The sequence below is a fragment of the Gastrolobium bilobum genome, unplaced genomic scaffold, assembly GCF_033153095.1.
Source record: "Gastrolobium bilobum isolate Gb01-03AN ecotype WA unplaced genomic scaffold, APGP_CSIRO_Gbil_v1 utg70919, whole genome shotgun sequence".
In the NCBI taxonomy this organism is placed as follows: Eukaryota; Viridiplantae; Streptophyta; class Magnoliopsida; order Fabales; family Fabaceae; genus Gastrolobium; species Gastrolobium bilobum.
The window spans coordinates 23,326-45,518 of NW_026899490.1; the positions used below are offsets into that span (position 1 = coordinate 23,326).

The following is a 22,193-nucleotide window of genomic DNA, read 5'->3' on the forward strand; positions in this document are numbered from 1 at the left end:
AAATTCCATACAAATTGGCCCAAAGGTTCATTTAGCTCATTCAGTCTTTAGGCCCATCCTGAAGATTAAAATACGTATTCCTTTATCTGACGAGACATGCTAATCCAATAAATAAAATAAGGGTTTTATAAAAGTTATGTTGTAGGAAAAGTGATTGTGTAATGTTATAGAGATTCATTTTGCGTGCCGTAGTTTTTTTTTTTTTTTGTTTCAAAAAGTGTGAGCCCCACAAAATATTGTGTGTATAGGAAACTTTGTTGTATCGTGTTAAATGATAAATGCAAATCTCATAAAATAAACTCAAATAGATGAGCATGATGTTTAACTATATTGTAGACATTAAGAACGGTGAGCAAGTGTAAAGTGATGGTTGGTAATCAGAATTTGATCTGGATAAAATATAGTTGGCCCAAAGACAAACAACAAAGCCCAATTTCACGAGAGGCCCAGAACTAAGCGCGATGGCCACCATCGCGCAAGACGCGACGCGATGCCTACATCGCGCATGAAACCGCACTTTGACATAAACTTCATAGGTAAGGAAGCTATCTTAAGAACTAATACGAACCCACCACGCCTTTGAACTAATAAACAGAGGACAGCATCAGCTCGCCGCTACTCTATCAAGGTAGCTTGACATTAACAGATAAAGCTATTAAGGCTCTAGCTAAACCTGCAGCCCAGAAGCGGTCAGTTAGAGACCATACCGCCTTCTGAAGGCGGCAACACAACTACTATATAAATAGAGGGTACATGCTCAGGTATGATCATATAATTCATTAAGATACACATACACCTGCAACTGATACTGACTTAAGCATCAGAGTGTCATTGTAAGTACCCCCCATCTAGTCACAACTATCACGCCAACAAGGGACCGAAGTCCATATATCATCAACAACTTCTAGCCCAAGAAGCAGAGCATCCTCATCATTTCAACCATGTGTGATTAGGCCCGATATACATTGGCCGGCCCATATTGTATTTGGTCTGATCATTGGCGCCGTCTGTGGAAAAATGATATATCAAAATGATTGCCATCAAGTTTTAAACATATAAATGCAAATAATAAATTACTTACCAGGCACATACATGATGAATTGATTAGCAATACTCAGCTTTCCAGAGGTCGCCAACCATTTGTCCATCGGCAGCTCCTCAATTCGGGGACCAATCTCTCTTCCTTTGGCATACATGTCCTTGTTAAAACCCCAGTCTTCCCCAAAATAAATTAGGTCCGAAAATCCTACATTAGCCTCAACGAATTTCCTCTTCTGTCCCCTCAGGGAGTTTTCTACCTCTTTATTTTCAGGGGGGACGACATGGGTGGCAGCAGATGAGGGACTTGGCGACTTCAATCGCGCCGCAGCAACCTGGCTTGATTCAGCCCCCGCTGAAGTAGCAGTATTGGGGAGCAAAATAGGCGTCGAAGGGCTAGCATCTTCTGCAGCCCGCATTGCCGCTATCTTTTCCAACCTGGTTAAAGAGGCAGCCATTGAGCTGTCTGTAGACAAAAGAAAACTTCGCGTCAGACATATATAATAATCAACGAATAGATAAATACTGAAATACTGGAAATTCATTTACCCAAGAAAGCTCTAATATCGTCGTCAGTATATTCATTCAAAATTGTATACGTGCTTAAGTAACCCGTATCAGAAGCCTTACGCGCGATGTTACTTAAAGTGGTCACTGTATGTTGTTCCAGATCACTTAAATAGTCAAAATTATAACTCAAATTTTGACCCCCTAACGGAAGCTTTGTCCAATATAGAGGAAAGATGGGGGCGTTGTCTTCTTGCCCTAAGAAAAACAGTCTGGAATCTTTAGCAGGACAAATCTTGAAGAATTCAGTGGTCCATTTGTTAATCTTCCTTTGATAAGATTCGCAAAATTTAACTTTACTTCTAAAAGAGACCCAGCTCGAATGCAGTCCCATAACACTAAACATATACAAAAATGACTCTGGGGATTGAAAAAGGTTGTAGGCCTTGCAGACCATCTCATATATCCTGATAAAACCCCAGGCATTCAGGGTCAATTGTGATGGCGCCACGTTAAGATGTGCCAGCAATTGACAAACAAAAGAAGAAAATGGAAGACGAACTCCAAATGACAGGACAAAAAGGAATACATCATTATGAATTGCCTAGATGATCCTTTCGCGAGCGATGAACAAACACGTTCATTTAAGGGGACGACATCTATTTCCCACTGGTCATTAAAAGCTTTGTTAGGGGTGATGTGGATGGCAACCTTTAATTGTGCTAATTCTCCTGGAGAGCCATAAATGGAAGCAGTATCCAATACAGTATCCGCTACCCAGGTCATGGATTCTTCATCCCGAAGATTACGCTTGACCGAGGATTCTTTTTCGGGATTAATCTGTAGTGCCTTTCTCTTCGTATGAAGATTCAGCTTTTGCTTCTTCTTATCACCAGCACCACGCCTTGTCATGATCTCCTTAATTTTAGGCGAAACGAAATCTGATTCAGAAAAAGAAGAATCAGTAGAGGAAGACGAGTTAGAAGAAGACGAGACAACAAATGTAGATTTATAGTTGTCAAAATTCCTCTTCTTATAAGGATATCCCACTGGGTATATCACATTTAAGGACAGGGGACTTGGACTCCTTTGACCACATGGATTTCGCGCGACGGGAGAAGAAGTGTCGCGCGATGAAATTGAAGGGGACGATTCGGGGTTTGCTGTATTTACAGACCTATAACTATAATCAGAACTTGAAGAAGAGTCACTCAAGATCAAAATGGGAGCAGACATTTTTAAAGGAAACTTTTGGAAAAAGAGATGAACTTTGTTGAGAAAGAGTTTTCGCGTTTTCGCGATTAGGTTTTCGCGAAGACGAACCAAATTCAAACCGTCGAACAGAAGGTGATCGGTTATCATTTACATATACTTTCTTACAGGGAGCGGCACACTTGTCAGTAAGCCACGCATCCCTGGTTCCAAACGACCTTGACCTAGGTAACGACCTAGAGGGGGGACTGGATGAGCCAGACCGCTCGGATAATCTGATAAAATTCACAAATTTGCGATTATCAGACATATCCCAAGCTCGAAGTAAAAAATAAAAATAGATGAAGAAGTAAAACAGGAAGAAGAGCATACTTGAGATTTATACTTCAGATCAATCAACTACGAGCAGGACGTGTCAACACTGGAAACGCAAAGGGAACAAATGAGTGTTGAAGAAAGAAGGATCTCTTACGGTCACGATGAGTATTTTCCCTCCAAACTGAATAGCTTAGTACAAATATGAAAGCTTTACCAAACGGATACTCAAAAGGTTAAAAACGTGTTGAGTAAAACGGATTAAAAGGGACACATGGAGGGAAGGTAAAACGTTTGCACTTCAAAACAGCCCACGCTTGCCATTAAACACCCACGTAATTGCGGTCGCATTAAATGCTTCTGATAGTTAACATCTAATCAACCGTTTTTAAAGCAGATAAGTCATGATGACTCCTCACCGTAATTATTACGGCATCACATGAACGCACCCATAAAATTTATCGCGCAAAAACACATATATAAATAGATATATATACGTCACAACTTTGCCACATGTCAAAACTGCAAGCTAGGGAGCAACTTATCTCGATAAAATATAGTAGGCCCATTAGAGGTCCAAAGGCAAACAGCGAAGCCCAATTTCACGAGGGGCCCAGAACTAAGCGCGATGGCCACCATCGCGCAAGATGCGACGCGATGCCTACATCGCGCATGAAACCACCCTTTGGTATAAACTTCAAAGGTAAGGAAGCTATCTTAAAAACTAATACGAACCCACCGCGCCTTTGAACTAATAAACAGAGCACAGCACCAGCTCGCCGCTACTCTATCAAGGTAACCTGACATTAACAGATAAAGCTATTAAGGCTCTAGCTAAACCTGCAGCCCAGAAGCGGTCAGTTAGAGGCCATACCGCCTTCTGAAGGCGACAACAGAACTATTATATAAACAGAGGACACATGCCCAGGTATGCTAATCTAATTCATTAAGATACACATACATCTGCAACTGATAATGACTTAAGCATCGGAGTGTCATTGCAGGTACCCCCGTCCAGTCACAACTATCGCGCTAACTATAACACCCCATATATATCCGGTAGTGTTATCATTACATCGTATTAAGCTACGCTTAATTAAAAATGCGGAATATTCTTTTTCTTTTCAATTATGACGTCATTATCAATTACCAACTTGATTACTTAATCAATTTCATAAAATATCGCCTGAATGTAAATTGCAATAAGACATATACTAAAATACCTCAATATATAAATAAAGTGAGTATCTAAATCACAGATCTACATCACGTAGAGCAGACAATATCCTGATACATTATTACAACTCCAAATCAAACTAAGACATAACTAGTCTATGTGTCATGGACAATCCCCATGCTCACCAAATCAACAGCGTCTCAACAAGATAATCATAAACATAAAATGAAGCTCAAAGCATAAAAGCAGCATGCATATCCAGCATCCAACAAGTCAGCATATAATATCATCAATATCTAACTCAGCTCTGGCCTCGTGCCGCCTGAGGTCTCAACATTACCTGACCCTGAAATAAGCATTCCCCAAACGTGGGGTGAGATCTCTAAACAAGAAATCTCAGTAAGATAAGGGGTCCTCAAGGATCTTCCACCCCAAGCTCACTTACATGTGCAATATAAGTTCTAAAAGCATTTATATCAATATCAGTTCCAAAACTATGCAGTGCAACAGATATTCATGCCATGTGTGTTATCACTATTCTACTGGCCAGAGAAATGCAGGAATACGTCTATACCTACATGTAGTACAAGGAACACCGCTTGCACCTCACCCACAGCCTCGCCATCTTTTATGTACCACATACTCAGCCTTACCGTATAGGTGGAACACCACATGCATATCATAAAGGCACTAGCATATAACAGCTCAACAGCATTTCCAAAACATCAAAAGCATGTAACACAGCATGCATATAACCATACCCCCATGGGACATGGTGAAACCACGACATGGCTAAACCGAGGACACGAAAGATTACCTTGCAAGCTCACTATCCAATGCCAAGAGTCCACACGGCTCAAGTCCAACACACAGCAGATCACAATCTGATATGGACCAATAATAAATCAATAAACATGTACCACAAGCATATAATATTAAAACCACGCCTTCTCATTACGTTTTACGTCTTAAGGCTTCACACAAGCCATAAGCCCTTAATCACATGATTCTGACTTAGTTCAATTAACACAGAAGTTCAACTTCATCAATCCAGGGTCCACAAACCCCCAATAGCCTACTGTACACACAACACAGCTACTGTTCTACGAAATCCCAGAATATCCGGATATTCCTCGGGACATATCCGGATATCCAATATCCAGATATCCAGATCCCCATATCCAGATATCAATATCCGGATATTTGTCGACCAAATATCTGATATTTCGCGACAGAATGCAGTTTCTGCATTTCGCGAAGATATCCTTCCAAGGTTCCATTTTTATCAATTACAGAAGCCTAAACATGCATTTCTAAGTGTGTTTGGCATTGCCCAACGTTAAGTTATCATCTTTTAATCATTACATGCATCAAGGTTCTATTTTTAAGCATTAAACTCATGATCAAAGGTTGGTACAACATACCAAAGCTCAAAACAGAAAGACAAGGGCTATTGGAGCTCTCCAAATAGCTCCAACACTTCTGACTTCCAAGGAAAACGAAAATGGCTCAACAAGATGAGTTCTTTCTTCTCCAAAGGTGATACTTTGTAGCTCAAAATGCCTTAACAAAGGCTCAACCAACTCAAGCTCACCAACTCAGCCTACCACCCTCAAACACAGTAGCTGGAACACCAAGACAAAGCTATCTCTCACCCTCACAAAGCCACCCACAAGTGTTTACAAGGAGGAAATGTGAAGAAAATTAAGAAAGATCACAACTTGACTCAAGAAATGGAAGGGAAGGCTAATGGAACAGTAACGGCAGATGGTCAGCCCCAAACTCACGTATAGAAATCTGATCCTAGGGTTTTGTGCCCATAATAAGAGTATTTATAGCCCAAACACACTTAAACACACAGTATTAGCTTTAATTGCTACGTTTATCATTTTAATCCCAAACTTTGGATTCTTAACCTACTCAATTTTCGGAGCACCTTTCCGGTACGCGCTTTTCATAGCCAGTATCAGTTTCTGGCACCAGTTCTTATTATTTTGACTTGAAACTCGTTTTACAAGTCCTACATATCATTCTAGTAATTATCATGCTCTTATTATTATTTTTCGGGATACTTTTTCGATACACATTTATACCGACTAGCAGAACCGGTATCTGCACTTTTCTTCCGAAAATCGACTTTCAACATTCTTAATCACTTACTATAATTATTAAAGCCTCTTAATAATTATTAGGGTCAATTATGGAATCATTTCCTAATTTTGCATAATTAATTAATTAAATTCTTTACTTAACGGTGCAGGTTCTTACACTAACAAGGGTCCGAAGTCCATGTATCATCCAACAACTTCTAGCCCAAGAAGCAGAGCATCCTCATCATTTCAACCGTGTGTGATTAGATCCGATATACATTGGCCAGCCCATATTGTATTTGGTCTGATTGAAATTCAACCTAAACTTCAAAACGGAACTATTTTGATCCTTACTCTTTAACAGTTAATTTGGTTTTGTAATCATCACTAATAATCGTTATACATAGAGTTGTGCTTTTTAATCTGAATTTAATACACTGTTAATATTAAAAAAAAATGAAAACTCGCATTTAATCGTATATGATGTATTGTTATGTTATTTGAAATTTTTGATGTCTCGTGTGATTGTTAGCATAGTCAAACTCATTATTTAATTTAAGATTTTAATTAAAAAATTAAATGATAAGGTAAAGAGTTTTATATCAGCGCGCAATGATTAAACTCTTACTTTTTTAGTCAAATAAAGAGCTGATCAATCTACCAAAAAAAAGAGCTGTTCAACGACATCAATATATATATATATATATATATATATATATATATATATGTATATATATATATATTATACAACCTACTAAGGGGATTAATTTAGGCCTAATGGTAAACGAATGTATTATGATGAAAGCCTAACTATATTGCTTTAATTTTTAAATTATGTAAATCATAAGCGTTAAATTAATATTTAATTTTTTTTCAATATATCAATTTTCAATATTATAATTTGTTCATGATTCATCATAAAAATGTATTGAGTTCATGATGTTAATTAATTAGAGACGTAACTTTTAATATTATGATTTTTTAATTCAGAATTATTAATCATTTATAAATTTTATCTTATTTAAAATATTTTATTTCAACTAAATTTAAGAATATGTTATTAGGGCATTTGATTTGTTAAATATATAAATACATTATTAGTACAAACATTGAATACACTTTTTTTAATGATAACTTAAATTTTGAGTTGAATTGGTTGTTTATATAATATCAGAACTTCATGTTACGAGTTGGATCTTCATTTCACATTTATTAATAATTAATTACATCTTATAATTTTTTTTTAGCACAGATAGATTCAGCAAAATATATTGTCCAGTGAAAGGTTTTGGTTGAATTGATTGTTTAAGAAACATGAGTCAGAGCAGGGGGGGAGCACTAGCTGCGGTGTTTGCCAGAGAAGACTCGCACTCTTTCTACCAGTCTTGCACCTTTGTCATAAATTAATCGGCATATTATTTTTGCACTCGCTGTCTTTCTTGCATGCAATGCGTATGACACTTTTGCACTTGCTGCTGTCTTTCTTGCATGGACTCCGTTAGACACCTCACACTCAGACTCAAAGGAGTCTAAAATTGACTCTTTGCATTAATTTGCTTTTTTCTTTTTAAAAAAAAGATCTTTTATCGTTTTTTTTATAATAATAACTCAGATTAAGCTCTTGCGGTTAATTCTATACTTATTAAGTATTAGGACTTGGTGCATAATATAGGATAGGGCATGATAGTATAAAATCTGATAGTATAAGATCTGATTGTATAAGACCTGATTGAATTTTAATACTATACAGCATTTGACACAGTATTGTATAAAATAATATATTGTATAAGATAACATCATATAATATTTGGTAATGCATTGTATAATATTACAATATATGATAAAAATAAATATTTGTAATAAAGAATTTATATTATTCAAAAAATGTCATATAATATTAATTTTTATAAAATTTTATTGATTAGTGTGCCCAAAATATAAATTAATTTTTATAAAAATAAAAATATTCAATATTTTAAAAATTAATATATTGAAAAATTAATTTTTCTTTTAATAGATTAATATTAAAATAATATATTAATTTTTGAGAATTACATTGGTCAACGATGTTAATACATCAATCTTTTATCAGGCCTTATCCCTCACCCTTAGGTCGGATTAAGTTATATATCGTTTTGATGTATTAAAGAATTATGCTGTATAAGCTTATATTATACGATGGTCACACCAAACAACTGAAAATGTCATAACGTATAGTATAAACTTATACTATCATGCCTTATACGTCACACCAAATAGACCGCCGAAAATGTTTTAAAACATTACTTTCATAGCACAAATTTTGTTATGAAGAAGATTCTAAGATTTAGTGAGATGATAAAGAGAAAATAAAGGGAAAAGTTTTATGTTTTGCAATCTTCGCAAAGAGAAAAATCTTTGATAGTTCGATTTTGCATATATATATATATATATATATATATATATATATATATATATATATATATATATATATATATATAATATAGGGCTTATCATTTCTCAAGCTGTCTGAGATAAAATTATTTCCGACTGGTAAATCATAACCGTATAAATATAGATCAATGGTGATAAAGGAATAGAGAGAAAAGAAGAATCATAATCATTCAAAGGTGAATCAATACATATAAGGAAATAAATAATCAAAACGACGTAATTTTGGGGTAACCGGAGATAAATTTATCTCAAGCAGCTTGAGAAATGTCTTATATATATATATATATATATATATATATATATATATATATATAAGAGATGTCAAACTTTAAATTTGATACTGTGTCAAAGGATCCGACCTATATATATTTATCCTCATCTCTTGAATTTGTAAAATTTCTCATTTGTTTTTGGCAGAGGGTGACCCCACCGGCCACCGCCTTATATGGTGGCACCGCCTCTACTTTCAGGAATCTTTAAAAACAAAAATAAAATAAAATTGGCAGACAATTTGTTTGTCTAGAAGTGGAAGATGATCAAAGCTAGTGCACTATCACTAGTGTTTCTGTTCAATTTTGTCGTACATGTTGGAGGTTTATACTTTATATACATTATCACCTCCGGTGACGTCTTGGAAAGTTGGAGTTTGGATAAATGAGTAGTTCCAATACATAAATGAGTAGTGTGTGTCATTTAGATTGACATCTGCGCATGCAGTGTTTGTGCCAAGTGTCTCTAAATCAAAGTATGAAGGTGATACGTGTCATCAGAAAACATCTCGAGTATGCATGCAGTGGCTGTGGATTAATTATCCAATATTTAATATTTTATAAGATGGGGTTGTAGAGAATGCTGACACCAGAATCAATAGTAAATAATAACTTTCTTTTTTTTAAAAAAGTTTGAATTTAGACAGCAAAGGTAGACACAGAGTTGGCTAAGAATTTGATCCATATCATTTAAAAGCGTAGGTTCAAATCTCGCTAGCTGATATGAGAACTTTGTTGTGAGAAATAGATAATTTCTCTCAAAAAATTTCAAAGAAATTAGGAAATCTTTCCTGACCTTAATAGGATCCGGTGTCTAACTCCACTTAAACTTTTCCTTACAAAAAAAAGTTTGAATTTAGATCTCGGAACAATTATAAATTTAACTAATTGCATATGTTCTTAAATTAGATATCCGCTACACAGTGTGATTGTTAAAGAATCCTAGAGAAATAATATTTGAATGAGCTTTGTGTTCCTAAATGGACCTCGTTGCTTTTTTTAGTACTAAAAAACTTGTTCTTTATTGACTCATCGATTAGGGAATTAAACACGCAATATAATATAATTTATCCAATTTTTTCACCATTAGGCCAATCCTAATGATTTATCCATTACTTTAATTTGAGTTTTATATAGATGTTACTATTTCAATTTTTTTTTTTTCGTTTTCAGAGTTAGAACTCAAAATCTTTGAAAGAACCTTTCCCTATACGAATCCAATAAATATCAAACCAAACTAATTGAATTATCCATGAAGCGGTGGAAAAACTACAACACTTGTTTTCGTTTCGTACAATGGAGTAATAAATTTCTAATCTCATGATCGTGACGTGACCTTTAACAAAGGAGGAACAAATAGATACGTAAAACAAGGATTCGTTTTTTTTCTTTCGTGAATTGATAAGTTATTTATATTAAGTCCAAAATGATGTTGTTTTTTAAAAAAATTAAGATATTTTAGTAATTATAATTTATTTTAGTGATATAACAGTCTTTTTAATTATTATTATTTAATTTTTTAACCCAAAACAATGTCGTTTTGAGTTTCAAAGCACGGACACAGCGTTTGAAAAAAGTTTTGCATGTCGGACACGCGTCCGACACTCGGTCAACATTTGGGGACACGCGGTCAACTCTCCGACATATTTTTTGGCACACGGTCAACTTTTTCAGACACGCGGTCAACGCTTTGACACGATACGTTTTTTTTTTAATCTTAATTTTATTTTGTTAACTAAATATAAAAGAAATAATTTATAAATTAATTTTTTCTGTTATGAAATTTGACATGAAAATTTAACAAAGTACGAAAAATTATTTATATTTATGTTTATATTATGAAATTTAAATATTTGATTGGTTATATGACTTATTATGGACTCTTATATGTATTAAATATAAATTAATTATATATATTAAAATTTTTATTTAATATCAAAACGAGTCCCAACGTGTAGAAATATGACGTTTTTTAGAATTAACGTGTCGTGTCCCGTGTCCCGTGTCCGTGCATCATTGGTTTTGAGAGTAAATATAGATAACTTATCTATATTCACTATAGAAACATCAAAACCTAAAACAAAATGCTGAAAAAGTACATCAGAATGTAAACTTGTTATTAATACGTATGGCTTAATTAAAATTTTAATTCTTATATATTATTATCTGATCATTTTAGTCTATGATTTTTTATGTACATTTTTAATATATTTAAATGAGACTAATATGGGGTAAAACACGGATTTTTTTAAGCACATTAAAATTTGATGGTCCTTTATTAAAAAAGGAATTTTTTTTCCATTTATACCCCTTTCTTCTTTCTAAATTCCCTCGCAATCCTTTTTTTCTCCTACTTTTGTCAAAGGAGCATGAGCTCCGGGCTCATATTAAACGAGCTCGTAAAACGCGAATGTCTTCCACACCAGCCCGAAATTATTTTGCCCAAGAATCGAATTAGAAACCTCTTCACCTTAGATGCTTGGTAGAGGAGAATTTTTTTTTATCCGACAATCTCGATTTTCAAAAAGATAATCTTTATATTCAGTTTACGGTAATATTCAAAAATAAAAAATTTAGAAAATTCCCAGAAATCTTGAAGAATTCCGCGTACCAAACGCCATAACCGTTCATTTTTTGGGACATAACTTGCTATCAGCTAGGTCAATCTATGAATTTTTCAATTGCATTTAATGCTATTTATAATAATTTTCATCTAAATTATTAATAGCAACCTATCACAAATTTAAGTGATAAGTAATTAAAGTTAAGAATGAATTAAATAAAGTGAATAAACTTAATTTTTTAAAGTTTTGGACTAAAATGAAGTGGTGGTCACTCCATGGTTGAACTTTCCTAGTTTGCTTAACAATTGATATGAAAGGCAATGATTTGGATTTGGCTCTATATTTAGAGAATGGTGGTTTGTGTTTAGATTTGTGTTCTTAGACCTATGCAGTCAATATTTGATTATTCTTGCTAGATAGCCCCATCAATACTCAGATAAGATTTCTGCTTGAAGAGAAGCATATTGATATGTGATCACACACTTAAAGGGAGAGATTACTAAAAATAGGAGTATAAGTGATAAACAATTAAATTTAATATTAGTTAAGAATGAGTTAAGTAATAAACGTATAAATAATAAGGGAAAAACATCTATCCTTTTAAATGATATAAACTTATATCCTTTTAGATCTTAACCGTTGATTTTCGTCCATCAACTGTTATAATCTATTGGGCCAAACTTAATGGGCCAAATTTATTATTAATTAATTAATAATTTTAATCCAATAAATTATAACCGTTGATGGACGAAAATCAACGGTTAGGATCTAAAATAATATAAGTTTATATCTTTTAAAAGAATAGATGTTGTTCCCAAATAATAATTTAATGTAAAAAGATATATATTTTTTTTTTGATAACAATGTAAAAAGATTTTGAATTGTGAAGTCGTACTATTTGGCTCATCATTGATGGTTTTTGAGATGAGAGTGGTTTGAGGTGAGAATAAAGAAATTATGATTCCTGTGAAAAGATATGTGTAGTTTATTCAAAAAATAAAATTTATGAAAATAAAGAAAACAATAAATAAAATGTGTTTTAATTTAAGGTTCGCTTTTTCTGCAGTTACTGCAGATAAGTTATCTGCAATAAGCTCAATACGACGTCGTTTCGGACAGAAATCATAATGTTTTTATAATTTTAATTTATTTCAGTGTTATAATAGTCTTTATATTTATAATTTTTTAAGATTTTAATACCAAAACGAGATCGTTTTGAGAATAAATGCAGATAACTTATCTGCATTAACTACAGAAACATTTTTCCCTTAATTTAAACTTTAAAAATAAATTAAGGAAAACAAGTACATAAGAGATAACTAGAGTTTTGTATCATGTTTTAATTTTTATATAGTGAAACAATATTTGTAGGGAAAAATGTTTATCTTTTTAAATGACATAAGTTATATCCTTTCACTCTCTCACAAAGAGAGGTGAAACTCACATCTTTATTTTTTTTGTCAACTCTCTCTCTTCCTTTATTTATCTTTTTCTCTCTCTTAAAATGACACAACTTTAACTCCTTTAAGATAACACACACTTTTCCCATATTTAAAAAAAAACCATTTTCAAAGAATAAAAAAGAAGGAAAGCAATGGTGACTTTTAACTTTTTCATTCTTTGCATGCATGTGAATTGGAGTCCTGAGTTCGTTACCTCGAGACACTAACACTGCACAAGCATTAATTAGTTTTTTTTTTCTTTTTTCTTTTTCATAGTCTTCCTCTTTATAAATACGGCCATTCCGTGCTTGGCATCCTCACAAGCTTTTCTCATGTTTGCTTAGCAAAAAATAGATTTATAGTGTTTTTAAGTTTCCAAAAGTAGCAAAGATGTTTTCAGGCGTGACGGGAATGATCAATAGAAGGCATAAGATAACAGGGACAGTGGTGTTGATGAGGAAGAATGTGTTGGATGTCAACAGCTTAACGAGTGTTGGGGGAGTTATCGGTCAAGGTCTCGACATAATTGGTTCCGCAGTTGATGGTCTTACTGCTTTCTTGGGCCGATCTGTGTCTATCCAGTTGATTAGCGCTACCAAATCCGATGGTTTGTTCTTTCTTTCTTTTTCTTTTACTCACTTCCTAATTCATTCACAAAAAAAGATTATACAAGTTAATTTTTTTTCTGCTTTCTGACAAATTTTATGTCTTGCAGTTTTGTGTTAATCAACTCACTTATCATGAGCTTAAAAAAAGTAATGGATGAATATGGTATTAAAGCCTTCTTCCCATAGCATAAGTAATTTTTTTTTTTTCACATTTTTATTTATCTTTTACTAATTGTTACAGAAATATTAAACGATTCATGGCCTTCGCTAAGCTTTTTGGTGAAATGATTGTCTCCCATAATATCAGAGAGTTTCCGTGATCAAGTTTGATGCTCGTCTATAGTTTATAGTAAAATTAAATAACTATAAACTAGAATCAAACAAATGAACATGTACAAATCCACACTTCAAGTTCAAAATGTTTGAGATATATAGTTCCACGTTAGTGGTATGTGCAACTAATGTGGAGTTTATAAGGCCTTAGGCACTCCCACCCTTTGAGCTAGCTTTTGGGATGATGTATCCAAAGATTCTTTACATGGTATTAGAGCTTGAATAACTACAAGGTCACAAGTTCGATCCTCACCGCCCCCACTTTAAACCCTTCTAGCCAAAGGGCTCTTGCGTGATGGGGCGTGTTCACATTAGTTGTATGTGCAACTAATGTGGCCTTTATAAGGCCTTAGGCACCCTCATCGCCCCCACTTTAAACCCTTATAGCCAAAGGGCTCTTGCGTGAGGGGGCGCGTTCATATTAGTTGTATGTGCAATTAATGTGGCCTTTATAAGGCTTTAGGCACCTTCATTGCCCCCCACTTTAAACCCTTCTAGCCAAAGGGCTCTTGCGTGAGGGGCGTGTTCACATTAGTTGTATGTGTAACTAATGTGGCCTTTATAAGGCCTTAGACACTCTCACTTTTTGAACTAGCTTTTGGGGTGGTGTATCCCAAGATTCTTTACACAAAAGGCTATTGCGTGAGAGTTGAGTTAGAGAACATATAGATATATATAATATAAAATTATTAAAGATCCATCAATTCTCACTTTTAGCTGTCTTGATAGTAATTTTGAGTTTGAGAGAATAAAATTTAATTATTTAAATTGAGACATAATTATAATAGTATAGTTTGTGCACCACAGTTTAGTCTGGGTAATCTCGTATGAGTATATATATAAAAAAAAAAACTGTGCATATTATAAAATACCACCATATTCTTATTCTAATCAGCCAATAGCTGTATATAGTGCACGTCTATAAATATTTAAATTTTTGTTTATGTGAAACCACACTAATTAGAAAAAGGCTTCTCTGATTTTGAATTATTATTATTTTTGGTAGCAAACGGGAAAGGGAAACTTGGAAAGCCTGCTTTTTTGGAAGGTATCATTTCTTCATTACCAACCTTGGGAGCAGGCCAATCTGCATTCAGAATTCATTTTGAATGGGATGATGACATGGGAGTTCCTGGAGCATTTTATATCAAGAACTTCATGCAAACTGAGTTCTTCCTTGTCAGTTTGACTCTTGAAGACATTCCAAACCACGGAACCATCTACTTTGTTTGCAACTCTTGGATTTATAATGCTAAGCACTACAAAAGTGAACGCATTTTCTTTGACAACCGGGTAATGTATTTACCTAGCAAGTAATTAATACATGAAACCCCAATATTGTTTTTAATTTAGGTTTTTTTTTTTCTCCTAGTTGTTTGAACAATACTCAATACCTAACTATTAATGTTGTTTATCTTGAACTATAAGGTATCAATAAGAAAATTAACAAAATATATTGCAGACATATCTTCCAGGTGACACACCAGCACCACTTGTGAAGTACAGAGAAGAAGAATTGAAGAATTTAAGAGGAGATGGAACAGGAGAGCGCAAGGAATATGAAAGGGTCTATGATTATGATGTCTACAATGATCTTGGTAATCCAGATAGCGGTGAAAAGTACACTCGCCCGGTTCTTGGAGGTTCTAACTTACCTTACCCTCGTAGAGGAAGAACTGGAAGAAATGCAACTAGGAAAGGTTATGACTTTATTAATATTTTTAAGGGGTTTGATTTTCTCATGTTGCATAAGAATTCAATCATCATGTTGAGACTTTTCGATTTGCGTGCAAAATTTTTCTTTTTTTTTTTCTCTTTTTAATAATGTGGGGCCCACCATTAGTTGAGTCGTAACATGAGAATTGAATTTTTATGCAACATGAGAAAATATTTTTCCTATTTTTAATTTTTTTCATCTGATATTCAAGGTCTGGTTTTAGCTCTTATTTGTAACATGTTACGTTTTAGTTTTTGCATAAGTGAATTGGCAAAATGTGAAATTGCAGTATGATTATGAATGGATAGTGTTTTGGTTCATGGAGTTTTACATGAGAAGATACGTATATTTCAGTTTCAATTGGAATTATTGATTTACTTATTCAAGTGAAAGATGGCATAACTAATTAAAAATTAAATGAATGTTTTCAATGTCACATGCATGGAAACTTTTTTGGAGTAAAAAATGTGTTTTGTTAACCTTAAAAACAGTTACTCTGTTAGGATCCTAAAATTCTTTTTCTTGTTGCTAATACATATTCTGCTATCATCTTAACAGATCCTCAGAGTGAGAAACCGGGCGATTTTGTTTACATTCCAAGAGATGAAGCATTTGGTCACTTGAAGTCATCAGATTTTCTCATGTATGGACTAAAATCTGTATCCCAAGATGTCTTACCTGTGTTGACAGATGCATTCGATGGAAATGTTTTGAGTCTTGAGTTTGATAACTTTGATGAAGTACATAAGCTTTATGAAGGTGGAATTACGCTACCTACAAACTTTCTTAGCAGGATTTCCCCTTTACCAGTGCTCAAGGAAATTCTTAGAACTGATGGGGAACAGTTCCTCAAGTTTCCACCACCTAAAGTGATTCAAGGTATGCTACATATCTTGAATATATACAAAACCAACTGCTTTTTAGCAACATTATCTTATTTTCATGCATTCAATAAGGTGGAAAAGCTGATGGATTTTTGAACTGTTCTGATTTTGTGCAGTGGATAAGTCTGCATGGATGACTGATGAAGAATTTGCAAGAGAAACGCTTGCTGGTGTAAATCCTAACATCATTAAGATTCTTGAGGTAAGCTTAATTAAGAGCTAATTGTTAAGAAACCACATGCAACCAAAAGCTTGGATTCACTTTACTATATAACCTCGTCGCATGCTAAATTTATTTCAGGAGTTCCCACCACGTAGCAAGCTAAATCGGCAAACCTATGGCGATCATACCAGCAGAATAAAAAAAGAACATTTAGAGCCCAACTTAGGTGGGCTCACTGTTGAACAGGTAATTATATAGGTATATAGTTTCATAGCTTCACATTAAAATTTCATTAAAATATTCCTGTTATTGCTTTTCAACAAATTCGTTTATTTTTCTTCATTGTGATTCCAATTATTAGCAATCAATTAATTGATTATATGCTTGGACGAACAGGCTATCCAGAACAAGAAATTGTTCATATTGGATCACCATGACTATCTGATTCCTTATTTGAGGAGAATAAATGCAACTACCACAAAGGCTTATGCTACAAGAACCATTTTTTTCTTGAAAGATGATGGAACTTTGAAGCCATTGGCCATTGAATTAAGTAAGCCACATCCTCAAGGAGAAGACCGTGGTCCTGTTAGTAATGTCTATGTGCCTGCCCACGAAGGAGTTGAAGGTTATATTTGGTTACTGGCCAAGGCTTATGTCGTCGTAAATGACTCCTGCTATCATCAACTTATTAGCCATTGGTATCATGAAATTGTCAATGAGATCTATACAATTAAATTTAGTTAGTGTATTTATGAATAAATGATTAATATATTTACATGGATGACAGGTTAAACACTCATGCAGTTGTTGAACCATTCATCATAGCAACAAATAGGCATCTGAGTGTGCTTCACCCTATTTATAAACTTCTTTTCCCTCACTATCGTGACACCATGAATATAAATTCATTGGCACGAAAAGCATTGGTCAATGCAGATGGTATTATAGAGAAAACATTCTTGTGGGGTAGGTATTCTTTGGAAATGTCTGCTGTGATTTATAAGGACTGGGTTTTTCCAGATCAAGCACTACCTGCTGATCTTGTCAAGAGGTAATCTTTTTAAATTAAATTACTTACAAAAAAGTATATACTGCTTAAAAAGTAAAGATTCCAATTTTAGTCAGTTGTGGAAAAAAAAGGCCTCAAGTAACTCTGATGTTAATGTTATTTGTTTGCTTGTAATTTAGAGGAGTGGCTGTTAAGGATCCATCTTCTCCAAATGGAGTTCGCCTTTTGATTGAGGACTACCCTTATGCTTGTGATGGATTAGAGATATGGTCTGCTATTAAGTCATGGGTTCAAGAATATGTCTTATACTACTACAAGTCAGATGATGCTCTTAAACAAGACCCTGAACTCCAAGCTTGGTGGAAAGAACTTGTAGAAGTGGGTCATGGTGACAAGAAAAATGAGACATGGTGGCCAAAGATGCAAACTCGTGAAGAGTTGATTGAAGCTTGCACTATCATCATATGGACTGCTTCAGCCCTTCATGCAGCTGTTAATTTTGGACAGTATCCATACGGAGGTTACATCCTTAACCGACCAACTCTTAGCAGAAGATTCATGCCTGAGAAAGGGTCCACCGAGTATAATGAGTTGGCTAAGAATCCTGAGAAGGTGTATTTGAGAACAATTACTGGGAAGAAAGAGACCCTTATTGACCTTACGGTTATTGAAATCTTGTCAAGGCATGCTTCTGATGAGGTGTACCTTGGGGAGAGGGTCAATCCATATTGGACATCTGATAAAGAGCCATTAGAGGCCTTTAAGAGGTTTGGAAAGAAGCTTGCAGATATTGAACAAAGACTCACACAGAAGAACAATGATGAGACATTGAGAAACCGTTATGGACCAGTCCAGTTGCCTTATACTCTGCTTTATCCTTCTAGTACGGAAGGATTGACCTTTAGAGGAATTCCTAACAGTATCTCTATCTGAAGTCTGAAGAGGTCAGTGGTTCCTTATGTGTATTTTGACTTTGAATAAACGATACAATAGAAGGAATCCGAATTCCTTCATCCACCTGCGTATGGGTTATCTTGTGTATTTGAATGCTTTTTATGTTTGGCATTAAATAAAAGCAGTTGTGCTCGTAAAATGTTTTAAAGTAAAAAAACCAGTTATGTTTTGTTCAGTGTTAGCAATGTAATACGGAATAGAGAAAATAAAATCACTTGATATTTGGACTAAGTAATAGCATAGCTCTCATGGTCAGTGCATGAACTGATGTTTAAATAGTAATAAAAAAGTTATCAATCTTACAATCAGGGCAGTTAAAATAATTTTCTTACTAATGCTTCCCTACCACACCCAACACCTCATAAATGTAATAAAATATTGATTGTAAAATTTTACATTGCTTTTCTGCGACTACTTCAGTTCTAATAATGAAAATCTAGCATAAACCTACAAATATTTAGCCTATGATCACAGTTGTGTTGCTACACAGGGTAACTGTGTCCTCAGCAAAACCACATCCTCTATCACATTCACACCTCCCATAGTATAATTGTAACTACAAACTAGAAGCACAGAGGACTTATTCCAGGGACAAAATAAGTAAATAAATACCAAGCAGTAAGTCCCACTTTATGTGTAACCACCCGAGGAAACCAAACTAAATGGAGAGATAAATTTAAATAGGTACCTATTAATTCATGACCATAGGAACAACGAATCACCTACTTGATTTCCTCTGCATCTTCAGTAATAAACGATCTCATTTCTCATAAAAATACATAGGTCTAAACCCTCGTGAATGCCTCCATCCTAGATCATATTGTGACGTAAACAAAAACACCCATGTGAGTAGGGTGAAAAACTGAAAATGGATTATCTGTCACTTTATACATAAGTCTAAACCACCGCTTGCAAGATCAATGCCTGTTTTCACTGGATTATCCGTCACTTTATCTTTATCTCATGGAACGTGATTAACATATCCCTTTAACTTATCATGTTGAGTTATTTACTTATTATCTAGATAGATATAATTAAGAATTATGATACATAGATAATTTATTAAAAATTAATATAATATTAGTTATATACATAAGATAATAGTTTTATTAAATGTTATATCAATTTTGAAAACTAGAACAAAATAATTTTGTTGACTTATTTAAAGGCATTTTATCTAATACAGACCATTAAATACACTTTTATATTTTCACAAAAGACAAATTCAAATCTAACAAACCGGACTGTACCAGACTGACCCTGTGATTTTGCAAAATAGGCTTAAGCTCGACTAAGCAAATTTTATATATCGTAACCTAAATTTTTTCTTCTCCCTCTCTTTCTTTTAAAGTTGGTTGATGATTATATAAAACTTTTAATTTAAAAAATATTTATTTCTAAAAATAAAAGTGATACAAATTAAAAAAAATTCTTTCCATGAGCTTTTGACTTTTTTTCTTTGTTATAAAAAAAAACTTTTTTTATTATAAGAGTTTTTATAAAAATATATTTAATTAACTTCTGCTTATAAAAAAAAAACTAAAAAAAGATCTCCCAAACAAATATTATATCTTAAATAATTTATAAAATTTTAATCCACCATAAATAGGAGGAATAATAACGACTTATTAAAGAGGAAAAAGAGAAATGACATGCACTAAAAAAATGGTATTTGACCCCATGTTCTTAGGTTCGGTTAACCGTGGGAAAATGGAGAAAAACGTCTAAACCTCCTAAGACGTAGATGAAATTTCTTTTCATTTTCTCTCTGTTTTTCCAATTTACCATATTCAGTGGCGGAGCCACACGTATGGTGGGTGTGGTCTCGGTCTGGGCTAAATTTTAATAAATTGTACTTATTATATATAATTATATAATTAATTATAATTTAGTCGGATTAAAATTGTAATTTGGACCAGACTACAATTTATAATTTAGCTCTATGTAAAATTTAAAATATTTTTGGTGAAAGATTTGGGTAAGTTATATTAGGTTATGTGTCTAATTTCCATTTGTATAAAATAAATAATTATTTTTAGTAAAATTAAAAAATATTTAATAAAAGTATAACTCTTTTTAGTGCTGCTTGCTCAGATGTTCTGTATTTAATATTATTTAAATATATTATGATATGAACTAACTAAAATTAAGAAAAATAATACCCATATAATTTTTGGCCCGGGCTCAAATTTGAGCCCGGCTCCGCCACTGACTATATTACTATCAGTTTATTTTACTATTAGATCGATTATATAAATCTAACGGTTATATTTATTTTTATCTTTTTATGATTATAAAATATTAAATATAGGGGGAAGAAAGAAAATTAATTTTAGGAAGTTAAATCAAAATTGTTAGATCAATATAATCAATCTAACAGTAAAATAAACTGATAGTAACGTTGATTATAATACTAATTATAAGTAATAATATCATATCTCTATTTTTTATGGATTTAATATTTTACGTTGATAAAATTATCATTTACGCCGGTTTTCTTTAAGAGGAAGGATATACTTACCACCAAAAAAGTTTACAACATTTACAATCAACTTAATCACCGTTGATTTCCGTCAATTAAACAGTTATAATTTATTGAAAATTATTGGATCGTATTTATTAATTATTATTAATTCTCAATAAATTATAACTGTTAGTGTTATGTCCTTGGGACAGAGATGTCCAGCCCAATAGACTGGTATGTTACTTTTAGATCTAGTGCCCTCTTCAAGGTATCTATGGAAGAGATACCCTTGAGTCAAGCAGATCACTATACACAGAATACTATAACGGCGTTAGCCAATGGGGTGTGTGTGCGCGCACAATGACAACATAATAGTAAGAGAGAGAGCGTAACATACCTTTAGGGTTTATCTTGTATTTATAGAGGTTACCTGTGGGTAGTGTGGATGAGCCTTTGGTGCCTCTGATAGGGCTCAGGCCTGCTTGCTATGCTGTCGTATTAGGATTAGTATCTTTGATGGATATCTATCCATGATTATCACTGATTCAGATCTTGGATTGCCCCTTATTGGGCCTATCACTTAATGGGCCCCTTATACAGGTCCATAACAGTTGCCCCTCAGTCAGGCTTCCTGGGCATCCGGGTTGCCAAGGAGAATTTGCTTGTGCGTCTCTTCAGGTTTTTTGTTAGGCTGAGCGTGTTTGAGTTTTTGCAAACTTTCTGCATGCTCCTCATATTCTGGAGTTTTTTCCATCGGGGTGTCTCTTGCCTCTTATGTCGACGGGCTGAGCATCAACCCGGTGAGATATTTCTCTTATTCCTTCTTTCTGGATTAGGGGTGAGCCTGAAAAGTTGGAGTCCAACTGACGAGTTGCCCCTCAAGCGTCCGCCCTTGTACCTATTCCGAGTTTGTCGCTCATCTCAAGGACAATTTTTCTTCGTTCCTTATATCGGCAGGTTGAGCATCAACCCGGGAAAACGCTTCATGTATCCCTATGCCGAGTTTAGGAT

General features: G+C 33.9%; 1 protein-coding gene across 1 annotated transcript; it reads left to right on the forward strand.

Annotated features, from left to right (window-relative positions):
- The first annotated feature begins 13,437 nt into the window (after positions 1-13,437).
- Positions 13,438-18,697, forward strand: LOC133290643 (linoleate 9S-lipoxygenase-like). The gene is made up of 9 exons (XM_061488757.1): positions 13,438-13,654; positions 14,995-15,281; positions 15,451-15,688; positions 16,264-16,584; positions 16,706-16,791; positions 16,891-16,998; positions 17,149-17,453; positions 17,543-17,806; positions 17,944-18,697. Exons 1-9 carry the CDS (start codon positions 13,438-13,440, stop codon positions 18,695-18,697), a joined length of 2,580 nt encoding a protein of 859 aa, XP_061344741.1.
- Positions 18,698-22,193: the final 3,496 nt, after the last annotated feature.

Coding starts and splice junctions, on each gene's coding strand:
- LOC133290643 (XM_061488757.1), top strand. CDS start 13,438: ATGTTTTCAGGCGTGACGGGAATGATCAATAGAAGGCATAAGATAACA. Junction 16,999..17,148: donor GTGGGCTCACTGTTGAACAG/GTAATTATATAG, acceptor TTGGACGAACAG/GCTATCCAGAACAAGAAATT. Junction 17,454..17,542: donor CATCAACTTATTAGCCATTG/GTATCATGAAAT, acceptor CATGGATGACAG/GTTAAACACTCATGCAGTTG.